This window comes from Diachasma alloeum, unplaced genomic scaffold, assembly GCF_001412515.2.
Source record: "Diachasma alloeum isolate Michigan unplaced genomic scaffold, Dall2.0 Dall_scaffold_01136, whole genome shotgun sequence".
NCBI lineage: Eukaryota > Metazoa > Arthropoda > Insecta > Hymenoptera > Braconidae > Diachasma > Diachasma alloeum.
Window position 1 is genome coordinate 95,940 of NW_021681246.1, and position 22,267 is coordinate 118,206.

The 22,267-nt window shown below is 36.1% G+C and overlaps 1 protein-coding gene across 1 annotated transcript in view; it reads left to right on the top strand.

Moving 5' to 3' along the window:
- Nucleotides 1-7,402: 7,402 nt before the first annotated feature.
- Nucleotides 7,403-22,267, top strand: part of LOC107045927 (sodium leak channel non-selective protein) — a 38,685-nt gene continuing 23,820 nt past the window's right edge. The window contains exons 1-13 of the mRNA XM_015268340.1: nt 7,403-7,531; nt 9,179-9,367; nt 9,513-9,736; nt 12,181-12,455; nt 12,541-12,782; nt 13,212-13,604; nt 14,654-14,845; nt 14,990-15,127; nt 15,198-15,601; nt 17,145-17,624; nt 18,705-18,957; nt 19,843-20,010; nt 21,511-22,140. Coding sequence (XP_015123826.1) covers nt 7,427-7,531; nt 9,179-9,367; nt 9,513-9,736; nt 12,181-12,455; nt 12,541-12,782; nt 13,212-13,604; nt 14,654-14,845; nt 14,990-15,127; nt 15,198-15,601; nt 17,145-17,624; nt 18,705-18,957; nt 19,843-20,010; nt 21,511-22,140 — 3,693 coding nt within the window. The 5' untranslated portion in view covers nt 7,403-7,426. The remainder of the gene's footprint in view (nt 7,532-9,178; nt 9,368-9,512; nt 9,737-12,180; nt 12,456-12,540; nt 12,783-13,211; nt 13,605-14,653; nt 14,846-14,989; nt 15,128-15,197; nt 15,602-17,144; nt 17,625-18,704; nt 18,958-19,842; nt 20,011-21,510; nt 22,141-22,267) is intronic.

The window sequence follows — 22,267 nt, forward strand, 5'->3', positions numbered from 1 at the left end:
AACACCACACAACACACACACCGTTCAGACCTTAACATTCCTAGCAAGTGTAAAAATGTGCACCACCATGCCGCCTCATTGTTGTTGAAAAGTTTCATAGATTAACAATTACAATGTTTATCGATCGTTAATTGTGGTACAATTGCTATATGTGAAATGTAGTTTATAAGTTAAATTGCCGTTAAGGCAGGATTTTCTTGGCTGAACTGTCACAGAAACGGTGAGTTTACTCAACATATCAATCGTTATTTTAATTTTAATCAAATAAATAGTTTTTATTCGGTCATCCTTTTATTTCACGAAATTATATTCTTAGGCGTGTCGTTGAAATTCGGCCTTCAGTCGCGATTTCAAACGGCTTTTAAGTGATAAAAGCCGCAGATTAGTCAGCCCCCGCCCATTCTAAAATATCTGCGCAAATCTACACCGAAAAAAATGAAATTAAATCGTTTGATTAATGTTTCCAAATCGGTGGGGACTTTTAATCTGAGTTTTGACGAGTTCATTAGTGTCACGTTCTTCAGGACTTAATTGGGGTGGTTGGAATATTTATGCGTGACTGTCTGGCTCGACACGTGCCACTCCAACGGCAAAATCAATTACGCTGTTATAGATGTTGTGGTATAGATGTTTGAATATGATTATTGTTTGTACGTAAAACTTTTTACAGCTGTGGTATTGACAGTAATTAGGGGGATATTAAAACTGCAGGGACGTGAGTATTTTGTGAAATCGTGGTTTCTGTCGTTTTTGCTCGGTGATTATGGGTAATTGATGTTTTTATTTTTGGGGTGACTGAAAATATATCAGAGCAATGCACTTTATTTTCATTTTTTAATGGAAATGAAAAAATTAATTCAGTTTACTTGGAGTTTATTTTTATTCATTACTAGATATCCCTCCGAATTTAGATTTAGAATCTTGAAAAACTGAACAGCATGCGATAGAATGAAAAAAGGATTGCAAGTGGGATTTATTCTGATTAAAATTATTCATCTTTGTTATATTTTCAGTCACGTGAGTGTCCTGCAGTTGTCATTCAACATTTAACATTTGAAATTTACGCGAAAAAAAATTGCTGTCATAAAACTTGAAAATATAATTACCTACATGTGCATGGGACAACATTTCACAGAAGAACAGCCTCAGTACACTGATAGAAAGGATTTTTTTTATTGAGATGTTTCTTTCTTGGAACAAGTATTATATACTTGAACCAATTTCAAACTAATAAGATTTTACGGTGAATATCAATTATTTCTTCTTGAGATACATTTACTTGAATCAAATAAAACAGTCCTTGGTGTCAAGTCACATGTATTCACCACAAAAATGGAAAAGTTCTATTTTTTTAAACCTAATATAATCTCCAGTCGAGAAATTTTCTACTTTCATGAATTGATAAAAAATTCGTACCTAGGAGGTGATTACATTGAGGAATGAATTGAGTGTTGTTTTCTCGAATGAAGCCGATGTTCAAATTGAGCTTTCCGTACATCACATTGAACGAAATTTGTGATATCCAAGTTTGTGTTGAATTGTCGTAATCTGTGATTCTGTTATTGTAAACTAATGCGTTTTTTTTAGTCGAGAAATATAAACTTCTTTCACCTCAACGACATCTTACTACAATCTCAAAGCTTTTTCCGCGTAACAATATTCATCCGGATTCGACATACGAAATGCTCACTTCAATTATAATTTACTTGGAACAGCGTATGGTCATGTTGATTGAGATAACAACGTATTTAGTCATGAGAATAATTTTGATTTTTGAGTGAAACAACGCATTTCTGGAGTTAGTAAACTTTTGGCTAGAAAGAGATCCAATAGTCTCATTATTGCGACAAATAAAAGGAACTGCAAATCTAGAGAAGTTTGATTTCACTTTTCTGCTTTCATTTGTTTTTAATCGAAAATTTAATTTAATTGACTCGTTTTTAATTATTCAATTGTAATTCAGTGAAAAACTACTGGTTTTCAGTGGATATCTTACGATTTTCATGGTAAAAAATACATTTATGGATGCAAAAATTACCCGCCTGTTTAGCTTAGTAAAATTTGAAGTCTGAAGGTCGTGGGGACGGATGGAAGTGAACTTTTACCAAGTGATTTTTGAAGGTTCGGTGAAAATCATTTTCTGTTACAGAAAAATTATACGAAAAAATCGAGCAATTATTCACGTTCACTGGAATAATTTTCGATGGAATACAGAGTAAATTTTACAATACCGGTACAAATCACCCTCGCGTTTAGTAAATTTTTCCGGGACAACGGAGTAAAATTCACTCTTAATCTCGCACTTTTCTCCTTTTTAAGGTGAAAAAGTACTGGAAATCGAGGTTGCTCCACGATTACTTGACTTGTTCGGTAATTTTTCTCCAACTTTTTTCTACATTTGTGAACCCAAATCTTGAATACCATATTTTTTATAGGTTTTATTTTTTTTTTCGTTTTGTTTCAATGTGTATCAATTCACAAATTATCCCAAAAATTATCCCCCAACTCATAAAAACTCATGAAAATCAATTGTTTACTTATATTTTGTCTTTAGATCCTTATGACGCGTGACTGAATCCAACCATCTGTACATTACATAAGGCTCGATAAACAGATCAGTCGATCGAGCACCCCGGATAAATGTAATTTTAGAAATTTATTGCGTTCTGTGTAATGTAAATGGGTGTTGTAATTCACGCAGAAATAACTGCGTTTCGAGAGGAAAACAATGAAATTGGACTTCCATCGATGCCTTTGAATATTTATTCATTCGAAATTATGCTGTGAGTGCGGGTCAAATTCGGCTATTTAGGTTCCATTCGAAAACTGTCACCACGGTAATTGTCATTCAACATTTTACATTTAAGGGGAGACTACTATGGGGTTTTAAAAGTCGTGGGTTATTGGAGTGAGACTTTTCATACGCGCTCCCGCGCGCGCTGATCTATTCATTTGTTGAAATGAAGAAATGGAATTCATTGAATTTCATTTTCCCATGAATACCTTATAAATATTGATAATGAATCAAAGAGAATTCGACTAATGATTGAAGTGAATAGCGAAATAGAGTAAAAGAACCTATAAAGAATTTTTCATTTTCAATTAATTATCTTCAATTTTTTTAAAAATAATCGGTCTCCATAAAAGGACAGAATTTATTCATTTCACCGATGATATATATTTATCATGTATATATATATGACGTGAAAAAAAAATTTACCACTGAAGAATTTGAAATTATGTCACTGAAGAATTTGAAAATGCCGCCTGTTTTTTTGTGAATAACTTCGTGTCACCTGTTGACCAATCAGAATTAAGGATTAGCGGTCAGGCAGTTTCGAGATATTTCGATATAAAACAACTTCACGTTTCTTTCATCTTTAGTAAATAGGATAGTAGTCTCCCCTTAAATTTAAGGGAAATAATTATTGTAGTAAAACTGAAAATATAATTACCTACACGTATATGGGAACACATTCCGCAGAACTGCAGTCTCATTATTTAAGTAGTGTAAATAAACTCCAGTTCAGGCACTACCTCCAAAGAAAAAAAATAAATTCAAAAAGCCAAAAAAAATTATTCATCATTGATAATTTTTCCCATGAATTCTAACTTTGATGATTCAGTTTACATGGAGTTGATTTTTATTTAGTACCACATATTCCTCCGAATTCCGATTTAAAATCTTGAAAAAATGAAAAGAATACGATGCAATAAAAAAATTGTAATTGAAATTTATTCTGATTAAAATTATTCATCTTTGTTATATTTTCAGTCACGTGAGCGCCTTGCAGTTGTCATTCAATATTGAACATTTGAAATTTGAGCGAAAAAAAATTCCTGTCATAAAACGCGAAAATATAATCCAAGTAGTATACGTAAACTCCAGTTCAGACGTTGAGTGTAAAAAGGAAAAATAAATTCAAATAGCCAAAAAAATTATTCATCATTGATAATATTTCCCATGAATTCTGACTTTGATGATTCCGTTCACTTGGAATTTACTGTTAATTATTACCACATATCCCTCCGAATTTCGATTTAGAATCTTAAAAAACTGAACATAATACGCTAGAATGAAAAAAGAATTATAACTGGGATTTATTCTGATGAAAATTGTTCATCTTTGTTATATTTTCAGTCACGTGAGTGTCCTGCAGTTGTCATTCAGTATTCAACATTTGAAATTTAAGCGAAAACAAATTAGTCATAAAACGCGAAAATATAATTCAGTAGCGAAGTGGTAAAGCGGTTTAAGTCGACTTATCTCTTACTTGAGTTTTTGAAGAATATCTCCGAATCCAAAGGAGGTAACAAAGTTTTCGTAATGACCTTTTTTCTAGAGCAAATTGAGTGCTACAAAAAAGGTTCTAACAAAAATTTAGCTATCTTCCTTAGATTCCGAGATATTCACTGAAAACTGGCCAATAATCCAAAATCGATTTAAACCGTTTTACCACTTCGCTACTGACTTCAAGTAGTATACATAAATTCCAGTTCAGACCTTGATTGTAAATTGATAATTGATATTAACAATTTTTCCCATGAATTTTAACTTTAATAATTCAGTTCACTTGGAGGTTATTTTTATTTACTATCAGATATCCCTCCGAATTTCGACAGAAAATCTCTTAAAAATCTAAAGAGAGAGATAGGATGAAAAAGAATTATATCTAGAATTTCTGACAAAAATTATTCATCTTTGTTATATTTTAAGTCCCGTGAGTAACCTGCAATTATCATTCAATATTTAACATTCGAAATTTAAGCAGAAAAAAATTGCTGTCATCAAACTTGAAAATATAATATAATTCCCTACATGTGCATGGGAACACATTCCACAGAAGAACATTCTCAGTAGTAAAGTAGTATAAATAAACTCCAGTTCAGACGTTGAGTGTAAAGAGGCAAAATAATCAATCGACATCCCCCAGTTGAGTTTTTGAGGAATATTTCCGAATCTAAGGGAGATAGCGAAATTTTCGTAATTACAATTGTTGTAGCTCTGAATCGGGTCTACAAAAAAGGTTATATTAAAAATTTTGCTATCTCCCTTGAATTCCGAGATATTCATTAAAAACTGGTCAATAGTCAAAATTGACTTGTACAGTTTTACCACTTCACTACTAAATTCAAAAAGCCAAAAAAAAATTATCCATCATTGATAATTTCTCTGATTTATTCTAACTTTAATGAGTAAGAAATTAATCCATCAAATTCAGTAACGAAGTGGTAAAACGGTACAAGTCAATTTCGACTATCGACCCGTTTTCACTGAATATCTCGGAATCTAAGGGGGATAGCAAAATTATTGTTATAACCTTTTTTGTAGAGCCGATTGAGTGCTATGACAAATGTAATTACGAAAATTTCGCTATCTCTCTTAGATTCGGAAATATTCCTCAAAAACTCAACTGGGAGATGAGTCGACTTAAACCGTTTTACCACTTCGCTACTGAATTCTTTCTTCAATTATTTTTTTAAACAATAGTCCCTCGTTTGAGTAGGGTGTTTCGACATAACACGTCAATCCGGGTACGCAGAAACATAAATTATTTATTACAAGAGTTGCCACTGACGATAATTTTTATATTGTGCCCAGAATTTTTATTCACTTTTTCTGATTTTTTCGGGACTTTAATCTTCTGAATAACCGCTAAAAGATCATTTCCTCACAAGACTCAGCATTATTTTTGCACTTTCAGATTAATTATCATCAATAATACTAGACTTCCGATTGAAAACAAACGCAACCAGAATATGTCCATTCATATTAAGGATGTATTACAGCCTTTTCGCCAAAATTCACGTTTTTTGAATTTTTCTGGGAAATTGTTAATCGGATTGACGTGAAAAAATATACCGTTTTTGCGTTTTTTCATTACTCAATGGCTCACGAAATTTCATGATCGTGCAATGATTTCCTGCGTTTTTTCTAAAACTTTTCGGAAATTCACAAAAGTTTTGAAAAAATGCAGGAAATCGATTGCACTACCATGAAACTTCGGGAGTCAGTCAATAGTGATAAAACGCAAAAACGGTATATTATTTGACGTCAATCCGATCAATAATTTGCCAGAAAAATGAAAAAAACGTGAATTTTGGCCGAAAGGATATAGTACATCCTTAATTTCCGTTTAGAATTTACGTCAGATTTTAATTCTCACTAGATCTGTGCGCGCGCTTTCGCGCGCGCTTATCTTTTTGTTGTGAAAATGAAGAAATCGAATTTATTGATAATGACTTAAAGAGAATTAAGAGAATGAAGAGAATGAACAATGAAACATCAATGAATAATTTTTAATCTTCGATTAATTCTTTTCTTTTTTACTTTTTAAAATAATCTGATTAAAATCTGTAATTGTTGAAAAATTAGGGGAGGGTTATGAATTGATTTCCTAGAGAACTGAAAAAATTTCTTGAATTCTTCGGAAAATTTCACAGTTTTCTAGATAATCGTAGATCACAGATTTTTCTCGAATTATTTGGGAAACCAAAGAATTTTCGTGAATTTTGAAGAGTTTAGAATTTATGTATGAAAATCTGAAAAGCCAGAATTGATCATTTTGGCGTGTGATAAATATGAAAAAATTAAAATTTGGGAAGTGAAGAATAATTTGTGAGTTGAAAAAATGAAAAAATATGACGCAGAAAACATTTTTGGCATTTGAAGAATTTGAAAATACCGGTGTTTTTTTCAACAACTACTTCACGTGACTCATTGACCAATCAAAATTGAGGATTAGCGGTCAGGCAGTTTCCAAACCAATAATACTAGACTACAAAAACAAAAAAACAACCAAAATTCAACAAATTACCCAAAATTCACAAATTAATGGCGTTAATTTGCTTATGTCGCGCCGTGCAATAAGTCGAGTTTATCGCACGCTGCGCTTCGCGCAGCCTGCTCAAGACTCGACTTCTGCACGACTTGACATAAAATATTATAGAGCACTCGGTAATAAATTTCGTCTTCAACGAATGTGTGTAGAGACCTCGCCTTCGGCTCGGCCTGTAAACTACACATTCTTTGAAAACGAAATTTGTGCCCTTGTACCCTAAGGTACTATTTTTGGTTGAGATATTTCGATATAAAACAACTTCACGTCTCTTTCATCTTTAGTAAATAGGAAAATTGAAGTTCTATTTCTTCTACTTTAAGAATTTACATGTGAAGTCGTAGCTTAAAAGATGTTGAATGTGTAAGATGTCGAACTCCTGGATGAACCCCAGCAGAACAATTACCCTCGCCCTCCCATTTCGAGAGACTCATAAATAATTTAACGATATATGAATGTTTGAATGGGCTGGCCTGCGAGCGCGGGAAGTGGTATGAGAATGATTCCAGCGCTTGAGAAGGGAATGAAAATTGATGTGAATTTTTGGAATGTTTTCAGGCCTCACCATTGCGAATATAATCCCTATTATGATTCTTGGGCGCAAGCAGAGCCTCAAGGGGGAGCCCATCCTGGCAGATTACGGCCCGGAGGAGTCCCTCAATGAGAGCGCAGACATTGAATGGGTGAATAAGGTAATAAAGGATAATCTGGAGTCATTGAGAAGAAATGTAGTATTTTTTTAATATTCTTTTTTTTCTTTCGTTCTACACGTGCACTGAAAGAAAATATTAGTTCTGCCGAAAACTTATACGTTCCACATGAGATTTACTTGAGGGAACTTAAGGATATCCAAGTATTTTGGCAATTTTTTTTCGCATGTTTGGCACAAAAAAAAATTTTTCTGATAATTTTTAATAAACGATTTTTTGGCACAAGTAAGATTTGTTTGGGAACTCTGAGGTTTTTCTCTCAGTGTATAATGTGGGCTGTACCAAACTGTAACAGATACTTGGATATCGTTCATTAAGGATTTTTTAAACTGGGCTTGGTGCAAACACTGTTAAAAAATTTCGACTGAATTTTCCGTGCTTGTCATTGAAAAATAAAATACTTCATTGATTTTCTGTTCAAATGATCTGAAAATCAATAAAGGCTTGATTTTTTAGTTCAATTATTCAGTGAAAATTCAGAAAAATCAGGAAAATTCAGGGAAAAATTGGAATTTCATGGCATTTTGTTTCTGAATATTCGTATTTCACTGAAAATTCAATCAAGTTATGAAATTTCCATTTCACTCCCCCTGATAACTCATGAATTTCCGTGAATTCTACCTAAAACTTGAAATTTCATATCCATTTTTTCCATACATCCGATTCAATACCACTTTCATGAAATTTACTATAATATCTTCCATGAAATTTCAAAACATTTCTAACAGTGTGCACTATTAAATATTGTCGCCTGAATTTTCTGTGTCAAATTCCGGAAATTTTTATCGTGCTCAAGTTCCACTGAAATTTCCGGAAATCTTGTCATTGAAAAATCAAATCAGCAGTGAAGTAGTAAAAGGAGATAAGTCAATTTTGACTATTGACCAGTTTTCAATCAATATCTCGGAATCTAAGGCAGATAACGAAATGTTCGTAATTACATTTGTTGCAGTACTCAACTGGCTCCACAAAAAAGTTTATAACAAAAATTTCGCTGTCTCCCTTAGAATCCGAGATATTGATTGAAAACTGGTCAATAGTCAAAATTCACTTATCTCCTTTTACCACTTCGCTACCGGAATATTCCATTGATTTTCTGTTCAACTCCTCTAAAAATCAATAAAATACTTGATTTTTCAGTCCAATTATTCAGTGAAACTTCATAAAAATCAGGAAAATTCAGGCAAAAATTGAAAATTCATGTCATTTTCTTTCTGAAAATTCAACCAAGTTGTGAAATTTCATAACCATTTTTCCCCTAAACAGATTCAATGTCAATATCATGGGAATTACTATCATATTTTCCATGAAATGACACAAAAAAACTAATGCAATTGATTCAAGAATACATACAATTCAATTGTAAAAAATAATACACAACAACAAATGATATACGATAGAACAGAATAACATGCAGTGACCATTCGCAAGCATATTGCTAATTTATTATCAAAAATAGCTATTTTATATGTACAAAAGCAATTTTCCAAGTGTTAGCATTTCAATAATATTTGTAATAACACTTAATTTCAGAAAATGAATTTTTATTAATTATAATTTAAAGCCATAATTTAAAGTATTTCTAACGATATTTCCAATTGTCTAATGACGTTCCTTAAATTTTTATAGCCTTGGGTCATCACCACACTAATGCCCTGCTGTGCCCTCGTATCGCTAGCATCAGTCTGTCTAAACACACCAAAGACATTTGAAGAGATACCAGAGCTGCAGTACGTGACATTCACGTTGGACCTCATCATCACATTCCTATTCACTGCCGAAATGATTGCCAAATTGCATATCCGAGGAATTTTAAAGGTAACCTGACAGGAAGTTATGAAATTGTCTAACCAATTCGCTAGGTTTTTATATTAAATTTTTTCATCCGTGTAATAAAATTGTCTTAGTAAAACAATTTTTTTTGTCAGTGTAGAGTTAATGATGAATTTTTTCTTTTATATAGAGAGAGAGAGCGTATTTGAAAGACTACTGGTGCCAATTCGACGCGACAATGGTCCTCTTCCTCTGGTTCTCCGTAATTCTACAAATGTTCGAGATGCTTGAGTTTGTCCCAAAGTTCAGTGCAGCGTCCGTAATCCGAGCACCAAGGCCACTCATTGTGTTTCGTTTTATAAGGATTTTCCTCAAGTTTACCATGGCAAAGGATAAGATTAATCAAATTTTCAAGTAAATGAACTAAAATTTATTCAGACAATTCGATTGTGAAGTGTTGAAAGGACAAATTCAACAATTATTCTGCAAATGTCTCAGGAAGGATAAGATTTAGTAGAGAATGTCGATAAACATTTTCATAGAAAATTTCATTTACGATGGAATATCTTTTAACATTTCTTTATGAAATTTATCGCTCTGAAAATATTCACAGAATAATTCGCACGAAATTTTTTCAGATCCTTCATCACTTGATCTCAACACAGTGAGAGAAATACGACAAAGTTGTCAAACAAGTCTTGCTTGTGTCAAAAAAATTATGTTTTTGAATTATCAAAGGAGGATTTCTTTTGTGCCAAACATGCGAAGAGTGCGTCGAGATGGAAAATTTTTATCGCAAAAATAGATTTAGTAGTTCCAAAAAAAAATGTATTTTAAGAGATAGTTTATGGTTGTGGCTGTTCAATAGTCACAGACAAAAAAAGAATCCTTAACTGAAATAAGAATAATGATACGATAGCAATCTCGTAACTTAGGGACGAAATATTTCTTGATAAACTTTCGTCTACAAGAGATATTTTCATCCTGAAAAGGCACAGTCTCGTGTGAATCATCCGCCTCTTAAGCCAAATCTTCCTTTCTTGTCGAAAGTAGAGCAATTATTCATGCTTCAGACTGTCAAATTCAAACCAAACAATTTCTGTTTTGGCAATTTTCAACTTGCGGTTTTATCGGCCCAAACAAGACTTGTTTGAGAATATGTTTGTTTTTCTCTTAGTGTAAATATTAAATTATCTCGATAACGAGTGGTTTTAGGAGAAAATTTCACCAGTTTTTTCTAATTTTCTTCTTACACAAATAATAGTTTTGAGGGAACAAAAAGTCCTGGATTTCAGTGAAATTTTCACTCATTTTTCGATTTTTATAATATGGAGAGGTAGAGAGAGTCCCATATGACCCCCATGACCCTTATTAATCTTAATCTGAACTTTGTGACCCTTAATCTGACCCTCGTGACCTTATTCTGACCCTTCTGACCCTTATTTTGACCCTCACTAGACCTCTTGTGACCCTTATTCTGACCCTCATTAGAACCCTTGTGACCCTTAGTTTCTGACCCTTGGTTTTTGACTTTTCATTTTCGACCCTTAATTTTGGAGTCTTAATGTCGAGTACCAAATTCTCATCACCAGAAGTCGATTTGGATTTTTATAACATGGAGAGATAGAGAGAGCCCCATATGACCTCCATGACCCCCATGGCCCTTATTAATCTTAATCTGAACTTTGTGACCTCTAATCTGACCCTCGTGACCTTATTCTGACCCTTATTTTGACCCTCACTATAACTCTCGTGACCCTTATTCTGACCCTCATTAGAACCCTTGTGACCCTTAGTTTCTGATCCTTGGTTTTTGACTTTTCATTTTCGACATTTAATTTTGGAGTCTTAATGTCGAGTACCAAATTCTCATCACCAGAAGTCGATTTGGATTTTTATAACATGGAGAGATAGAGAGAGCCCCATATGACCTCCATGACCCCCATGGCCCTTATTAATCTTAATCTGAACTTTGTGACCTCTAATCTGACCCTCGTGACCTTATTATGACCCTTATTTTGACCCTCACTATAACTCTCGTGACCCTTATTCTGACCCTCATTAGAACCCTTGTGACCCTTAGTTTCTGACCCTTGGTTTTTGACTTTTCATTTTCGACATTTAATTTTGGAGTCTTAATGTCGAGTACCAAATTCTCATCACCAGAAGTCGATTTGGATTTTTATAACATGGAGAGATAGAGAGAGCCCCATATGACCTCCATGACCCCCATGGCCCTTATTAATCTTAATCTGAACTTTGTGACCTCTAATCTGACCCTCGTGACCTTATTCTGACCCTTATTTTGACCCTCACTATAACTCTCGTGACCCTTATTCTGACCCTCATTAGAACCCTTGTGACCCTTAGTTTCTGATCCTTGGTTTTTGACCCTTAATTTCGAGTATCAATTTTTCATCACCAGAAGTCGATTTGGATTTTCATAACATGGAGAGATAGAGAGAGCCCCCATGGCCTCCATGACTCCCACGACCCTTATTAATCTTAATTTGAAGTTTGTGACCCTTAATCTGACCCTCGTGACCTTATTCTGACCCTTCTGACCCTCATTAGAACCCTTGTGACCCTTAGGTTCTGACCCTTCAATTCTGACCCTTAATTGTGCAGTATTAATTTCGAGTACAAAATTTTTATCATCACTAGACTCCCGATTGAGCACAAACTCAATCAGAATGTTTCCGTTCACATCAACTTTCGTTTAGAATTTTCGATTTTAATCTTCAAAATTGACCTTATGTTTATAAAACTTTAAATTCAATACCTAAAATGACTCTTCGTTGAAATAACCGGATGAAAAAAATCAAATTTCCAGGCTTTGTCAATGAAATTAATTTCAGACGTTCGAGTCAACAAATCTACAACGTAACCCTCTTCTTCGGCTTCTTCATGTCCCTCTACAGTCTCCTGGGCGTTCAATTTTTCGGTGAACTAACGAATCACTGCGTCTTGAACAATACAGATCAGAAACAAATCACTATAAATAGTTTAGCAATACCCGATACGTATTGTTCGACTGATCCCGAGTCCGGGTATCAATGCCCCGAGGGGATGACCTGCATGAAGCTGGAGTTATCCAAGTACATCATGGGATTCAACGGGTTCGATCAATTCTGTACGTAAAGATCATCGGAAAGTATTTTCAAATAATATTTTTAGGTCAGAAGACGCGCTATTTACCCATTGTTGGGATTTTCCAGTCATCAGTATCTTCACGGTTTATCAAGCCGCGTCTCAAGAGGGCTGGGTTTTCATTATGTATAGAGCAATCGATAGTCTTCCCGCTTGGCGAGCAATTCTATACTTCAGCACAATGATATTCTTCCTCGCTTGGCTCGTTAAGAATGTTTTCATCGCTGTTATTACCGAGACATTCAACGAAATACGAGTGCAACTTCAGGCAGAGGGGCAGAGGACACATACGAGTACCTCAGAGTCTCAGGTAATTTTTGTGTTTTTGGTTCTTGAGAATTTATTGTAGACTAGGGGGCTACGCCCCCTGCTCACTCCGTTCGCCAACCCCCATATGACCACCATGATCCTTATTCTGACCCTTGTGACCCTCATTTCGATCCCTAATCTGACCCTCATAATCCACGTGAAATGTTCGAAATTTTCCACATTTTTTTTTCATTCTATATTTCTTTTCTTTTCATCAAGAAAATCAAACAAAAAACTTGGAAAATTTCAGCCGAGAAAATTCTATAAAAAAATCTATAATCGAAACTGTCTCAATCGAATAAGTTGTATAGAAAAATCGAATTCAATTGAATTTTTCTACAATAGAAAACATTTCAATAGAATTGTCTAGCGAATTCGCTAGGTTTTTCTATGAAATTTTTGTGCCATACTGATATTTGCGTCTCCACAGCTTCTCTGTGATGAAGACAACGGTTGGAAACTAGTGACACTAGATGACACCAAGCACGGAGGACTAGCGGCTTCGCCCCTCTGCCAAGCTATCCTCCGCTCTCCCCAATTCCGAATGATCGTGATGTGCGCCATTCTCGCGAATGGACTTACAACTGCCACTATGACTTTCAAACACGACGAGAGACCACGAAACACGTATTACAATAACTATTACTACGCAGAAATTGCCTTCACTATTTTCCTGGACCTCGAGACTCTGTTCAAGATCTGGTGTCTAGGTTTCAAAAGTTACTACAAACATTCTATTCACAAATTCGAGCTTCTACTGGCCATCGGGACGACTATCCATATTCTACCATTTTGCTACATGACTGCATTCACATATTTTCAGGTAAGAAAATAATGAAGAATAGACATCTACATAAAGAATAAATCAGTGGTGAATTGGTGGACTAGGATAAGGGCATTTTTTTCGAAAAGGCTTTTTTTTAACCCTCGATCACTCGCCCAATGAGAGCTGCGCCACCCGTTTTCGTTGTTTTATATTTTCGTGTGTTTCTCGACGCTTAAAAATTCTGAAAAAATTAGAGTTCCTAGTTCAATTCTTTTATTAAGCGTTGGCTTTGTCCGTTTGTTTCTCGGGAAATTTGTTTAGCTAAAAAAGAAAACGTTGAACGGATATAGAAATGTGGCGCCGCGCCGCCCGGTCCGAGTGCGTCCCTTTCGACCCCGCGAGCGACAGTGTTGCTACATTCACTGCCACACTTGAAATGCGCCCATAACGGTAAGGGCTAAGGTGGCAACAGCGCGCTCAGTTTAACCCAGCGGCGCTGCGCTAACCGTGCGACAGATAAACACTGGCGGCCAAAGGCGAGTGATCGAGGGTGAAATCGCTTCTCAACAATTTGTAGAAGTGATTTGGCAAAACAAATTTTTATAAATGCAGTTATCAGCTATAATACCCCAAGACCTTCAAAATTATCGGATATTTCCCGAATGTTTTGTTGCATAGCACCGAGAGGGATCAGTTTTACAGATTTTACAGCTATGCTGATCCCGATCGTTGATATGCAGGAAAACTTGAGGGAAATATCCGACGAATTTTGAAGGTCGAGGAGTATTCGGAGGACAATTTCTTCAATTCTGATTTTGGCCGATCAGGGTGCAGTGTTCGGGGTTACGGGACACATCTCACCAAAATGTGAGGAATATCTGTCAAATTCGTAGAAAACAATTGACAGGCTACAGGGAAATTATCAGTCTGATAATTTCCCTGCAGCCGGGGAAATTATCAATGTGAAACGCGTCACGTGACTCCAAATACTGCACTGTGATTGGTCAAAATCAGAATTGAGGAAATTGTCCTAGTTTAACAATTTACGACAGAAATGATAATTGGTAATGATGATAGTAAAATACATTTTGTGATTACTCTTGAAGGTGTTGAGGGTCGTAAGACTCATAAAGGCGTCACCAATGTTGGAGGGCTTTGTTTACAAAATTTTTGGCCCTGGAAAAAAACTTGGGAGTCTTATTATTTTTACCATGTGCTTGCTGGTCGTTACTTCGAGCATATCCATGCAACTATTCTGTTTTCTATGTGGTTTCACAAAGTTCGAGACATTTCCAGAGGTAAATCATCACACTTGCTGCATGGTAATGAGTGATTTTCGCAGTTATTCATTTTTATTTCGTAAAAATCTCTTCTAAAAATTTTTTCTTACTTCAAGGCCTCTTAATCGATATCGCAGTTGACTCGACCATTAATTTTTTCAGGCATTCATGTCTATGTTTCAAATCCTGACTCAAGAAGCTTGGGTCGAAGTTATGGACGAAACGATGGTCCGAACCCATCACTTCATCGCACCTGTTGTCGCCATATATTTCATCGGCTATCATCTCTTCGTCACACTGGTAATTTAAAAAAATGAAAGAGAAAATCACCAAAGACTTCAGTAATTACTGCATTAAAATTCCCATCCAGATCGTGTTAAGTCTTTTCGTCGCTGTGATTCTCGACAACTTGGAGCTCGACGAGGAGCTCAAAAAAACCAAGCAAAAAAGTTTATGCGCCCAAAGTGCAGAAATCAAAGAAACACTTCCCTTTAGATTACGAATATTCGAAAAATTTCCAGCCAGTCCACAGATGACTTGCCTCCACAAAGTTCCCTCAGACTTCAATCTCCCAAAAGTTCGTGAGAGTTTTATGCGACAATTTGTTCTTGATATTGAAGACGAGAAAAATGAGGCTGCCAAGAGGATGAATGAGACATTCGACTCAAAGATGGTTTATAGAAAACAGAGGCCAGTAAAGATTCTGAATAATCCGCCGAAAGTTAGAAATGTTGTAGTTAGTTTGAAGAAAGCCGCTGTTATCTACATAATTAAGTAAGATATATGTGAAGAAAGAAATTTTTAATTTTGTAGGAAACGATAATTGAAAGCACATGTAACCCCTCACGTACGGCGTCCATATAACGCGGCTTGTCCCAATGGCCGGGAGACTTACGACGCGTCAACTCCGTTATTTAGTGAGCGATAACTTGAAAACAATTGAACGAAGAAAATTGAAACAAAATGCATTGGCTGCGTTGAACTTTGAAATAAACTTCCTAAGAACTGTTTTTTTTCCATAATTTCCTCATTTTTGCCACCAATTTCAATGTTTGCCGACAATTGGTTGTCGAGATCTTCGAACATGCTAAATTTATTTATAACAAACAAATTATTCAACAAATTGAAATTTAACTTCTGCCATTCGATAGAAGGATTATTAAAGTATTTTCAGTAAAAATTTCAAAATTTTGGGGGGAAATTTTGTCCCTATGTTTAACCCTAGTCTGGTTACCTCCGCGGGGATTCCCCGCCGTATTATTTAGGCTCTAGCGTTGCCAAATTCACTCTACACTGCCCGGGCGCGTTTAGCGAGTATCCGGCAACGTCGTGTGATGGGCAATTTTATTTGACATGAGAAAAAATAATTCATCTGTTCGAAATAATTTGTTTTCTTTTGGAATTTCAGGAAATATGTTGTTCTAAAAACTACTATAATTTTTTAGACACTTTAGTTGACAAAATCAAATTTTTTCGAATTTTTCCAGTTAGTCAGTCAATTGTAATTAACCCTCGATCGGTCGCGTCATAGCACGAGCGCCGTTCTGTATCAATTTTTATTTTTTACACTGAAACGTTGTTGAGAAAAAATCCGAAAAAATTGGAATTCCTACTTTCCACCATGTCAAACATTTAAACAATTTTTGTTCTGTGCATCTTTGCACCGATCAAAAATGAAAATTCCTTAAAAATTCGACTCGGTCAAAATCTCTGTGTTTAACCTCCGAATTTCGAATTTTCGCACCGAATGGAAATCAATTTTTCAATGATGTTTTCACTTTTCTCGTTTTCTACTGATCTTAGTTGTTAGTTGGAAGTTCAAAGTTACTCGTTTAATCTTAAAAACATCATTTTTTTAACTTTTTTTTTCTCAAAATGGTAAAATACACGGAACGGCGCAGCGCTCATCACGCGACCAGATACGTTTGGTGGAGAGGTGCGACCACTCGAGGGTTAAAGAAAAACGACGCGGGGCGGAGTTTCCCTCATATGATGACCCATCTAGGGTTAATGTGATTGAATCGGTTCACTCTAAAATTTTCATCTACAACTTTTGTTCATTAAAAAAAAATTATAAAGGCATTGAAAAAAAAATAGTTCACTACGGAGACAATTCCATTGACTTTCCGAATATCTTTTCCAAATGTCAATGTCTCTTAGAATTTTTTACTGTTGACGGAAAGGAGGGTCGATGCCATGCATTGACTCCGGCCGACAGGACAAGCTTATGAGTCTATTCATGGTATCGACGCCGTACGTGAGTGGTTAAAACCATTAATTCTTTGATTATGATAAATAATAATTGTGACGGTTTTAGTGACTCGAACAACCAGAGACTACTTCTGGGGGATTCAGCAATGATTCCAGTACCAGGAAAAGGTCTTCTCAAACCTCAAGGTACACTCAGCAGTGCAAAACAACTCCGCATAGACCAGAAAAAATCAATTCGTAGAAGTGTTAGAAGTGGTTCAATTAAACTAAAACAAACGTATGAGCATTTAGTAGAGAATGGAGACATCGGAGCGATAAATAGGGTAACTTCATCGAGAAGCACTCCCAATCCTGATTGGGATATGAAAGTACTGCAGGCCAAGAGACAACAGGCGGAGATGAGGAGAAATCAGCGGGAGGATGATTTGAGGGAAAATCATCCGTTCTTTGATACTCCACTGTTTGCTGTACCAAGGGAGAGCAAATTTCGGAAAATTTGTCAACTGCTCGTTTACGCTAGGTACGACGCGAGACTCAAGGATCCGCTAACGGGGAAGGAACGAAAAGTTCAATATAAAAGTTTTCAGTGAGTAAAGCAAAATATTGAAATGAATATGGTTAATGATTCGAGTATTTATATGAGAGCGGCAAATTTCGATATCTCAAGAATTGTGAAGGTCGATAATAATTTGATTATTGTTTGGCACAAAAAAGAGTGTATTGATCTCATGATTCGTGACATATTAAAAATGAAAGTTTGCACAATGTCTAGACTGTGTAAAATATGACTAGCATATCCAAATATCTTTTACAGTTTGGTACAGACACTATAGATTCAACTATTTTCAATCATGAAGTTTGTCAATTAAATTGTGTGATAAAACTTAAAAAAAAACATGATTATTCAGCGTCTTTAAAATTTAATTTTGCACAGAATTATTTTTTTTCAGATTTGTAAAATCGTTTCTAACGGTTCAATATCAAGATTCAAATTCAGACGTGCAAAGTTAAAATAATAAAATCATTGTAAAATGTGCGGAAACTTAGGGTCAAATGGGGCTCAAACGAAAACTCCAACGTTCGATCACAAAAGTAGAAAAGCATTTCACTGGAGAAAAAATAGCCAAAGTACTTGGATATCCTTAATTAAGGAGAGAATCCGGTGAATTTTGATGTAACACACGATAGGCATAGGCCATAAAACTGAACAGTGTAACTAATGCTATAAAAATTTTGAAGACAAAAAAAGTTGTTTACCTAAAAAATTAGTTAAATTGGACCATTTTTTCGATTATGTCATTTTAGGCTTTGGCACGGCTAACGAACAGTAAACGATTCGTTTTTTTCACACTAATCATCAATTTTTCCATACATGGAAAACAGGGGGACACATATGAAGATCCTCCCTTCAATAACTCGTAATATTGTATTCGAGACATGAAAATCCTTATTTTAAAAACTCGTAATACTCAAAACTCACCGGAATCTGCCATTAAGAACAACAAAGAAATATATGTAACAAGGGCTGACAAAGGCCAAGGATGAGTTGTCTTGAATATTGCCGATTATTTCAATGCTGGAATGAATAATTAAGGTTAATAATAATTTGATTACTGCTTGGCAAAAAAATCATTGATTGAAAACGTTTTCAATTTTTCTGCTGTAGTAATTTTCTTGGACTCGTTACGTATCTAGACTGGGTCATGATATTGGTCACAACGTTATCCTGCGTTTCCATGATGTTCGAAACGCCGAAGTATCGAGTTATGGAGATCCCAGGGCTTCAAATAGCTGAATATGGTTTTGTTATATTCATGAGTATTGAATTGGCTCTGAAAATACTGGCTGATGGTCTATTCTTCACACCCAAAGCTTACATCAAGGATGTCGCCTCTGTTCTTGATGTTTTTATTTACATTGTGAGTTCTTTGTACCTTTATGTATGAATTTCCAACAATTCATGACCTATTTAATTGTAAAATCATCTTAGTAATGAGTTGCGATGGTAACAATCATCAAATTTTTGTCGGAATCTAAAAAATCAATAGAAAAAGCCAATAGAATTCGATTTTTTCATGTCACTAATTCTCTTCAAATATTTTTTATAGAATTTCCTCGACTCAAATTTTCCAATTTTTTTCATTCCATTTTTCTTTTCTTCTCATCAAGAAAATCAAAGAGAAAACTTGGAAAATTTGAGCCGAGGAAATTCTATAGAAAATCTCTGAAGAGAATAAGTTATATAGAAATTTTTTTTCGATTTTTTCTATAAAACATTTCCTATTGAACATTTCAGTAGAATTGGCCAAAAAATAATAGAAATTTCAATAGAAATCCGATACACTTGTCTAGCGAACTCACTAGATTTTTCTATTAAATTTGTTCATCCGTGTAGTCCCTGAATTGATCAAATAATCGACTAAAACATCATAATTTGGACGCATTTTACAATCCTTCATTGTTATTAGGGGAGGGGAGGGCAAAACGGACCACTGACAGAAAATTGGTAGTTTTTTTGCTTCAAATCAGGACCACTGAATGTGTTGAATTAAAAGTGAGTTTCTTGGATCGTAACCGTCACAGGGGTTTTATAGACAACAAGTGTCGTTAAACCACAATTTGATCAGATTTGCTAATCACCTCAAACCACAAGTGACTTCGAATTTGCTCCATTCGGAAGTAAAAAAAAATGATCAATTTTCGGTCAGTGGTCCGATTTGCCCTAGGGGTCCGTTTTGCCCGCCTGGTCCATTTTGCCCTACCCTCCCCTGTTTATTAAACAACCTTTACCAACATCTCCCTAGGTGAGTTTGGTTTTTCTCTGTTGGATGCCGAAAAACGTCCCCCCGAATTCGAGTGCTCAGGTGCTGATGATTCTACGCTGCGTGAGACCCCTCCGAATATTCACTCTAGTGCCTCACATGAGAAAAGTCGTCTATGAATTGTGCAGAGGATTCAAAGAAATTCTCTTGGTTCGTATATCCATTACTTTCTACTAAAATAATAATTATTCATGTGAAACTTTGCATGTGGACTACTTCTAAAACTCCGTAGGCTAGTAGAGTCTCAAACTTCTTTTTTCATTCTTTCTCAAAGGATGATATATTTGACTCAAGAAATTAGTTTTTCATCACTCGTCAGTAAAATAAACTTTTACGCACGGTCCGCGGGTGCAAAGTCCCACTTTCCACATATTGTGATGGTTTGACACTCATGGGAAAAGTGTTCTTTGACCCTTGGGAGGGTAGAACTAGCCTTTGGCGAGCGCAGCTCATCTCTCCTGGGTCAAAAAACACTTTTACGCACTCGCATCAAAATATACGATCCTCAACAGACTGTCCGTAAAACGCCGTTTTACGGACATTGTGAAGAAAAATCATGTGCGCCACTCGGCCGAAATAGTACATTACATGCCCGAGCCTTGGAAAAGATCACCGCCCCTCACGTGCAAGATTGCCTTCCGAGCCGAAGGCGAGGATGGCAACCACGTGTGGGAGGGGGATATGTTTTCCATGGCGCGGTGTGTATATTAATTTTCGTGTCTAGGGACCTGAAAATCGCTGCGCGCCACGAAAATGGGGTTTTTCAGGTCCCGTGACACGAAAACAACTTTTCTGACTGATGTGATTGCATTCCTCGGCTTCACCTCGGTCTGCAACCTCACACTCGTCAGAAAAGTTGTTTTCAGCCTTGTGACGAAAAAAGCTATTCCATTACTTGTGCGCAAAATCCCACTTCCCCACCATTGTGATGAAAAATAGGGCTTCGACATTCGAGGGAAAAGTGTTCTTTGACTCTTGGACAGGTAGCATTTGCCTTTGGCGAGCGCTACACACCTCTCACAGGTCAAAAAACACTGTTACACACATGCTTCGCGTGCGCAAAATCCCACTTTCCACACATTGTGATGAAAAATAAGGTTCGATGCGGGTGTGTAAAACTGTTCTTTGATACTTTGGAGGGTAACACTCGCTTCGGCGCTACGCATCTCCCACAGATAAAAACACTTTTACGGACTCGTATCGAAATATACTGTTTACATCACTTGGGCGTAAAGTAATGGAGATACTTAACAATAGTGCTCCCCGTGCGCGAAATTCCACTTTCCACAAATCGTGATGAAAAATAGGGTTCGACACTGGTAAGAAATAGTATATTTCGATACGAATGAGTGATAGTATATTGTGTTACTAGTGGGTAAAGATCCACTTTGTCACACGCACGTGTAATTTGGCCACATCAAATGGCCTATTTGTCATCAAAATGTGTGGAAAGTGGGATTACGCACGAGTGATGAAAAGTGCTCTGCGCCGCGTGAAACAACACTTTTACGCGCTCGTATCGAAATATGCTATTATACTATTAGATAGCTTTGGCTGTCGGTGCACGCACAAAATGAACGAAAAAAAAATCACAGAAATATGTAACTATTCTCATTTTCTTTCCGTGTTACGTTCTTTGTTCCTATTCAGGTATCAATTCTCCTCATTTTGCTGATGTTCGTCTTCGCAAGTTACGGAGTACAGCTCTACGGTGGCAGATTGGCCCGTTGCAACGATCCAACCATAACATCACGTGAGGATTGCGTCGGTGTCTTCATGAGACGAGTATTCGTAACGAAAATGAAGTTAAAACCCGGTGTGAATGAGAGCTATCCGTCCATCCTAGTGCCGCGAGTCTGGGCCAACCCGAAACGCTTCAATTTTGACAACATTGGTGATGCAATGCTGACATTATTCGAGGTTTTGTCGTTCAAGGGTTGGCTGGACGTCAGAGATGTGCTCAGTAAATCTCTGGGACCTGCTCATGCTATTTATATTCATATCTACATTTTTCTTGGGTGTATGATTGGACTGACACTCTTCGTGGGTGTTGTCATTGCCAATTACTCGGAGAACAAGGGCACTGCTCTGCTCACTGTTGATCAGAGACGCTGGTGCGACTTGAAGAAGAGATTGAAAATTGCTCAGCCACTTCATCTGCCGCCCAGACCCGATGGGAAGAAGTTTCGCGCTTTTATTTATGATATTACGCAGAATATATCGTTCAAAAGATTCATTGCGTTGATGGTGGTCTGCAATAGTGCGTTGTTGGTGGTTTCGGTGAGTAATTTTTTATTGAGATTAAGGAACTTCCGCAGTAAGTACAGGAGGACTCCTGTAATTTCGAGCCGGGTATTTTCGACGGGCGGAGTCACTGCGTCCCCAGTCTCGCGTTTTCAGGCCCCAC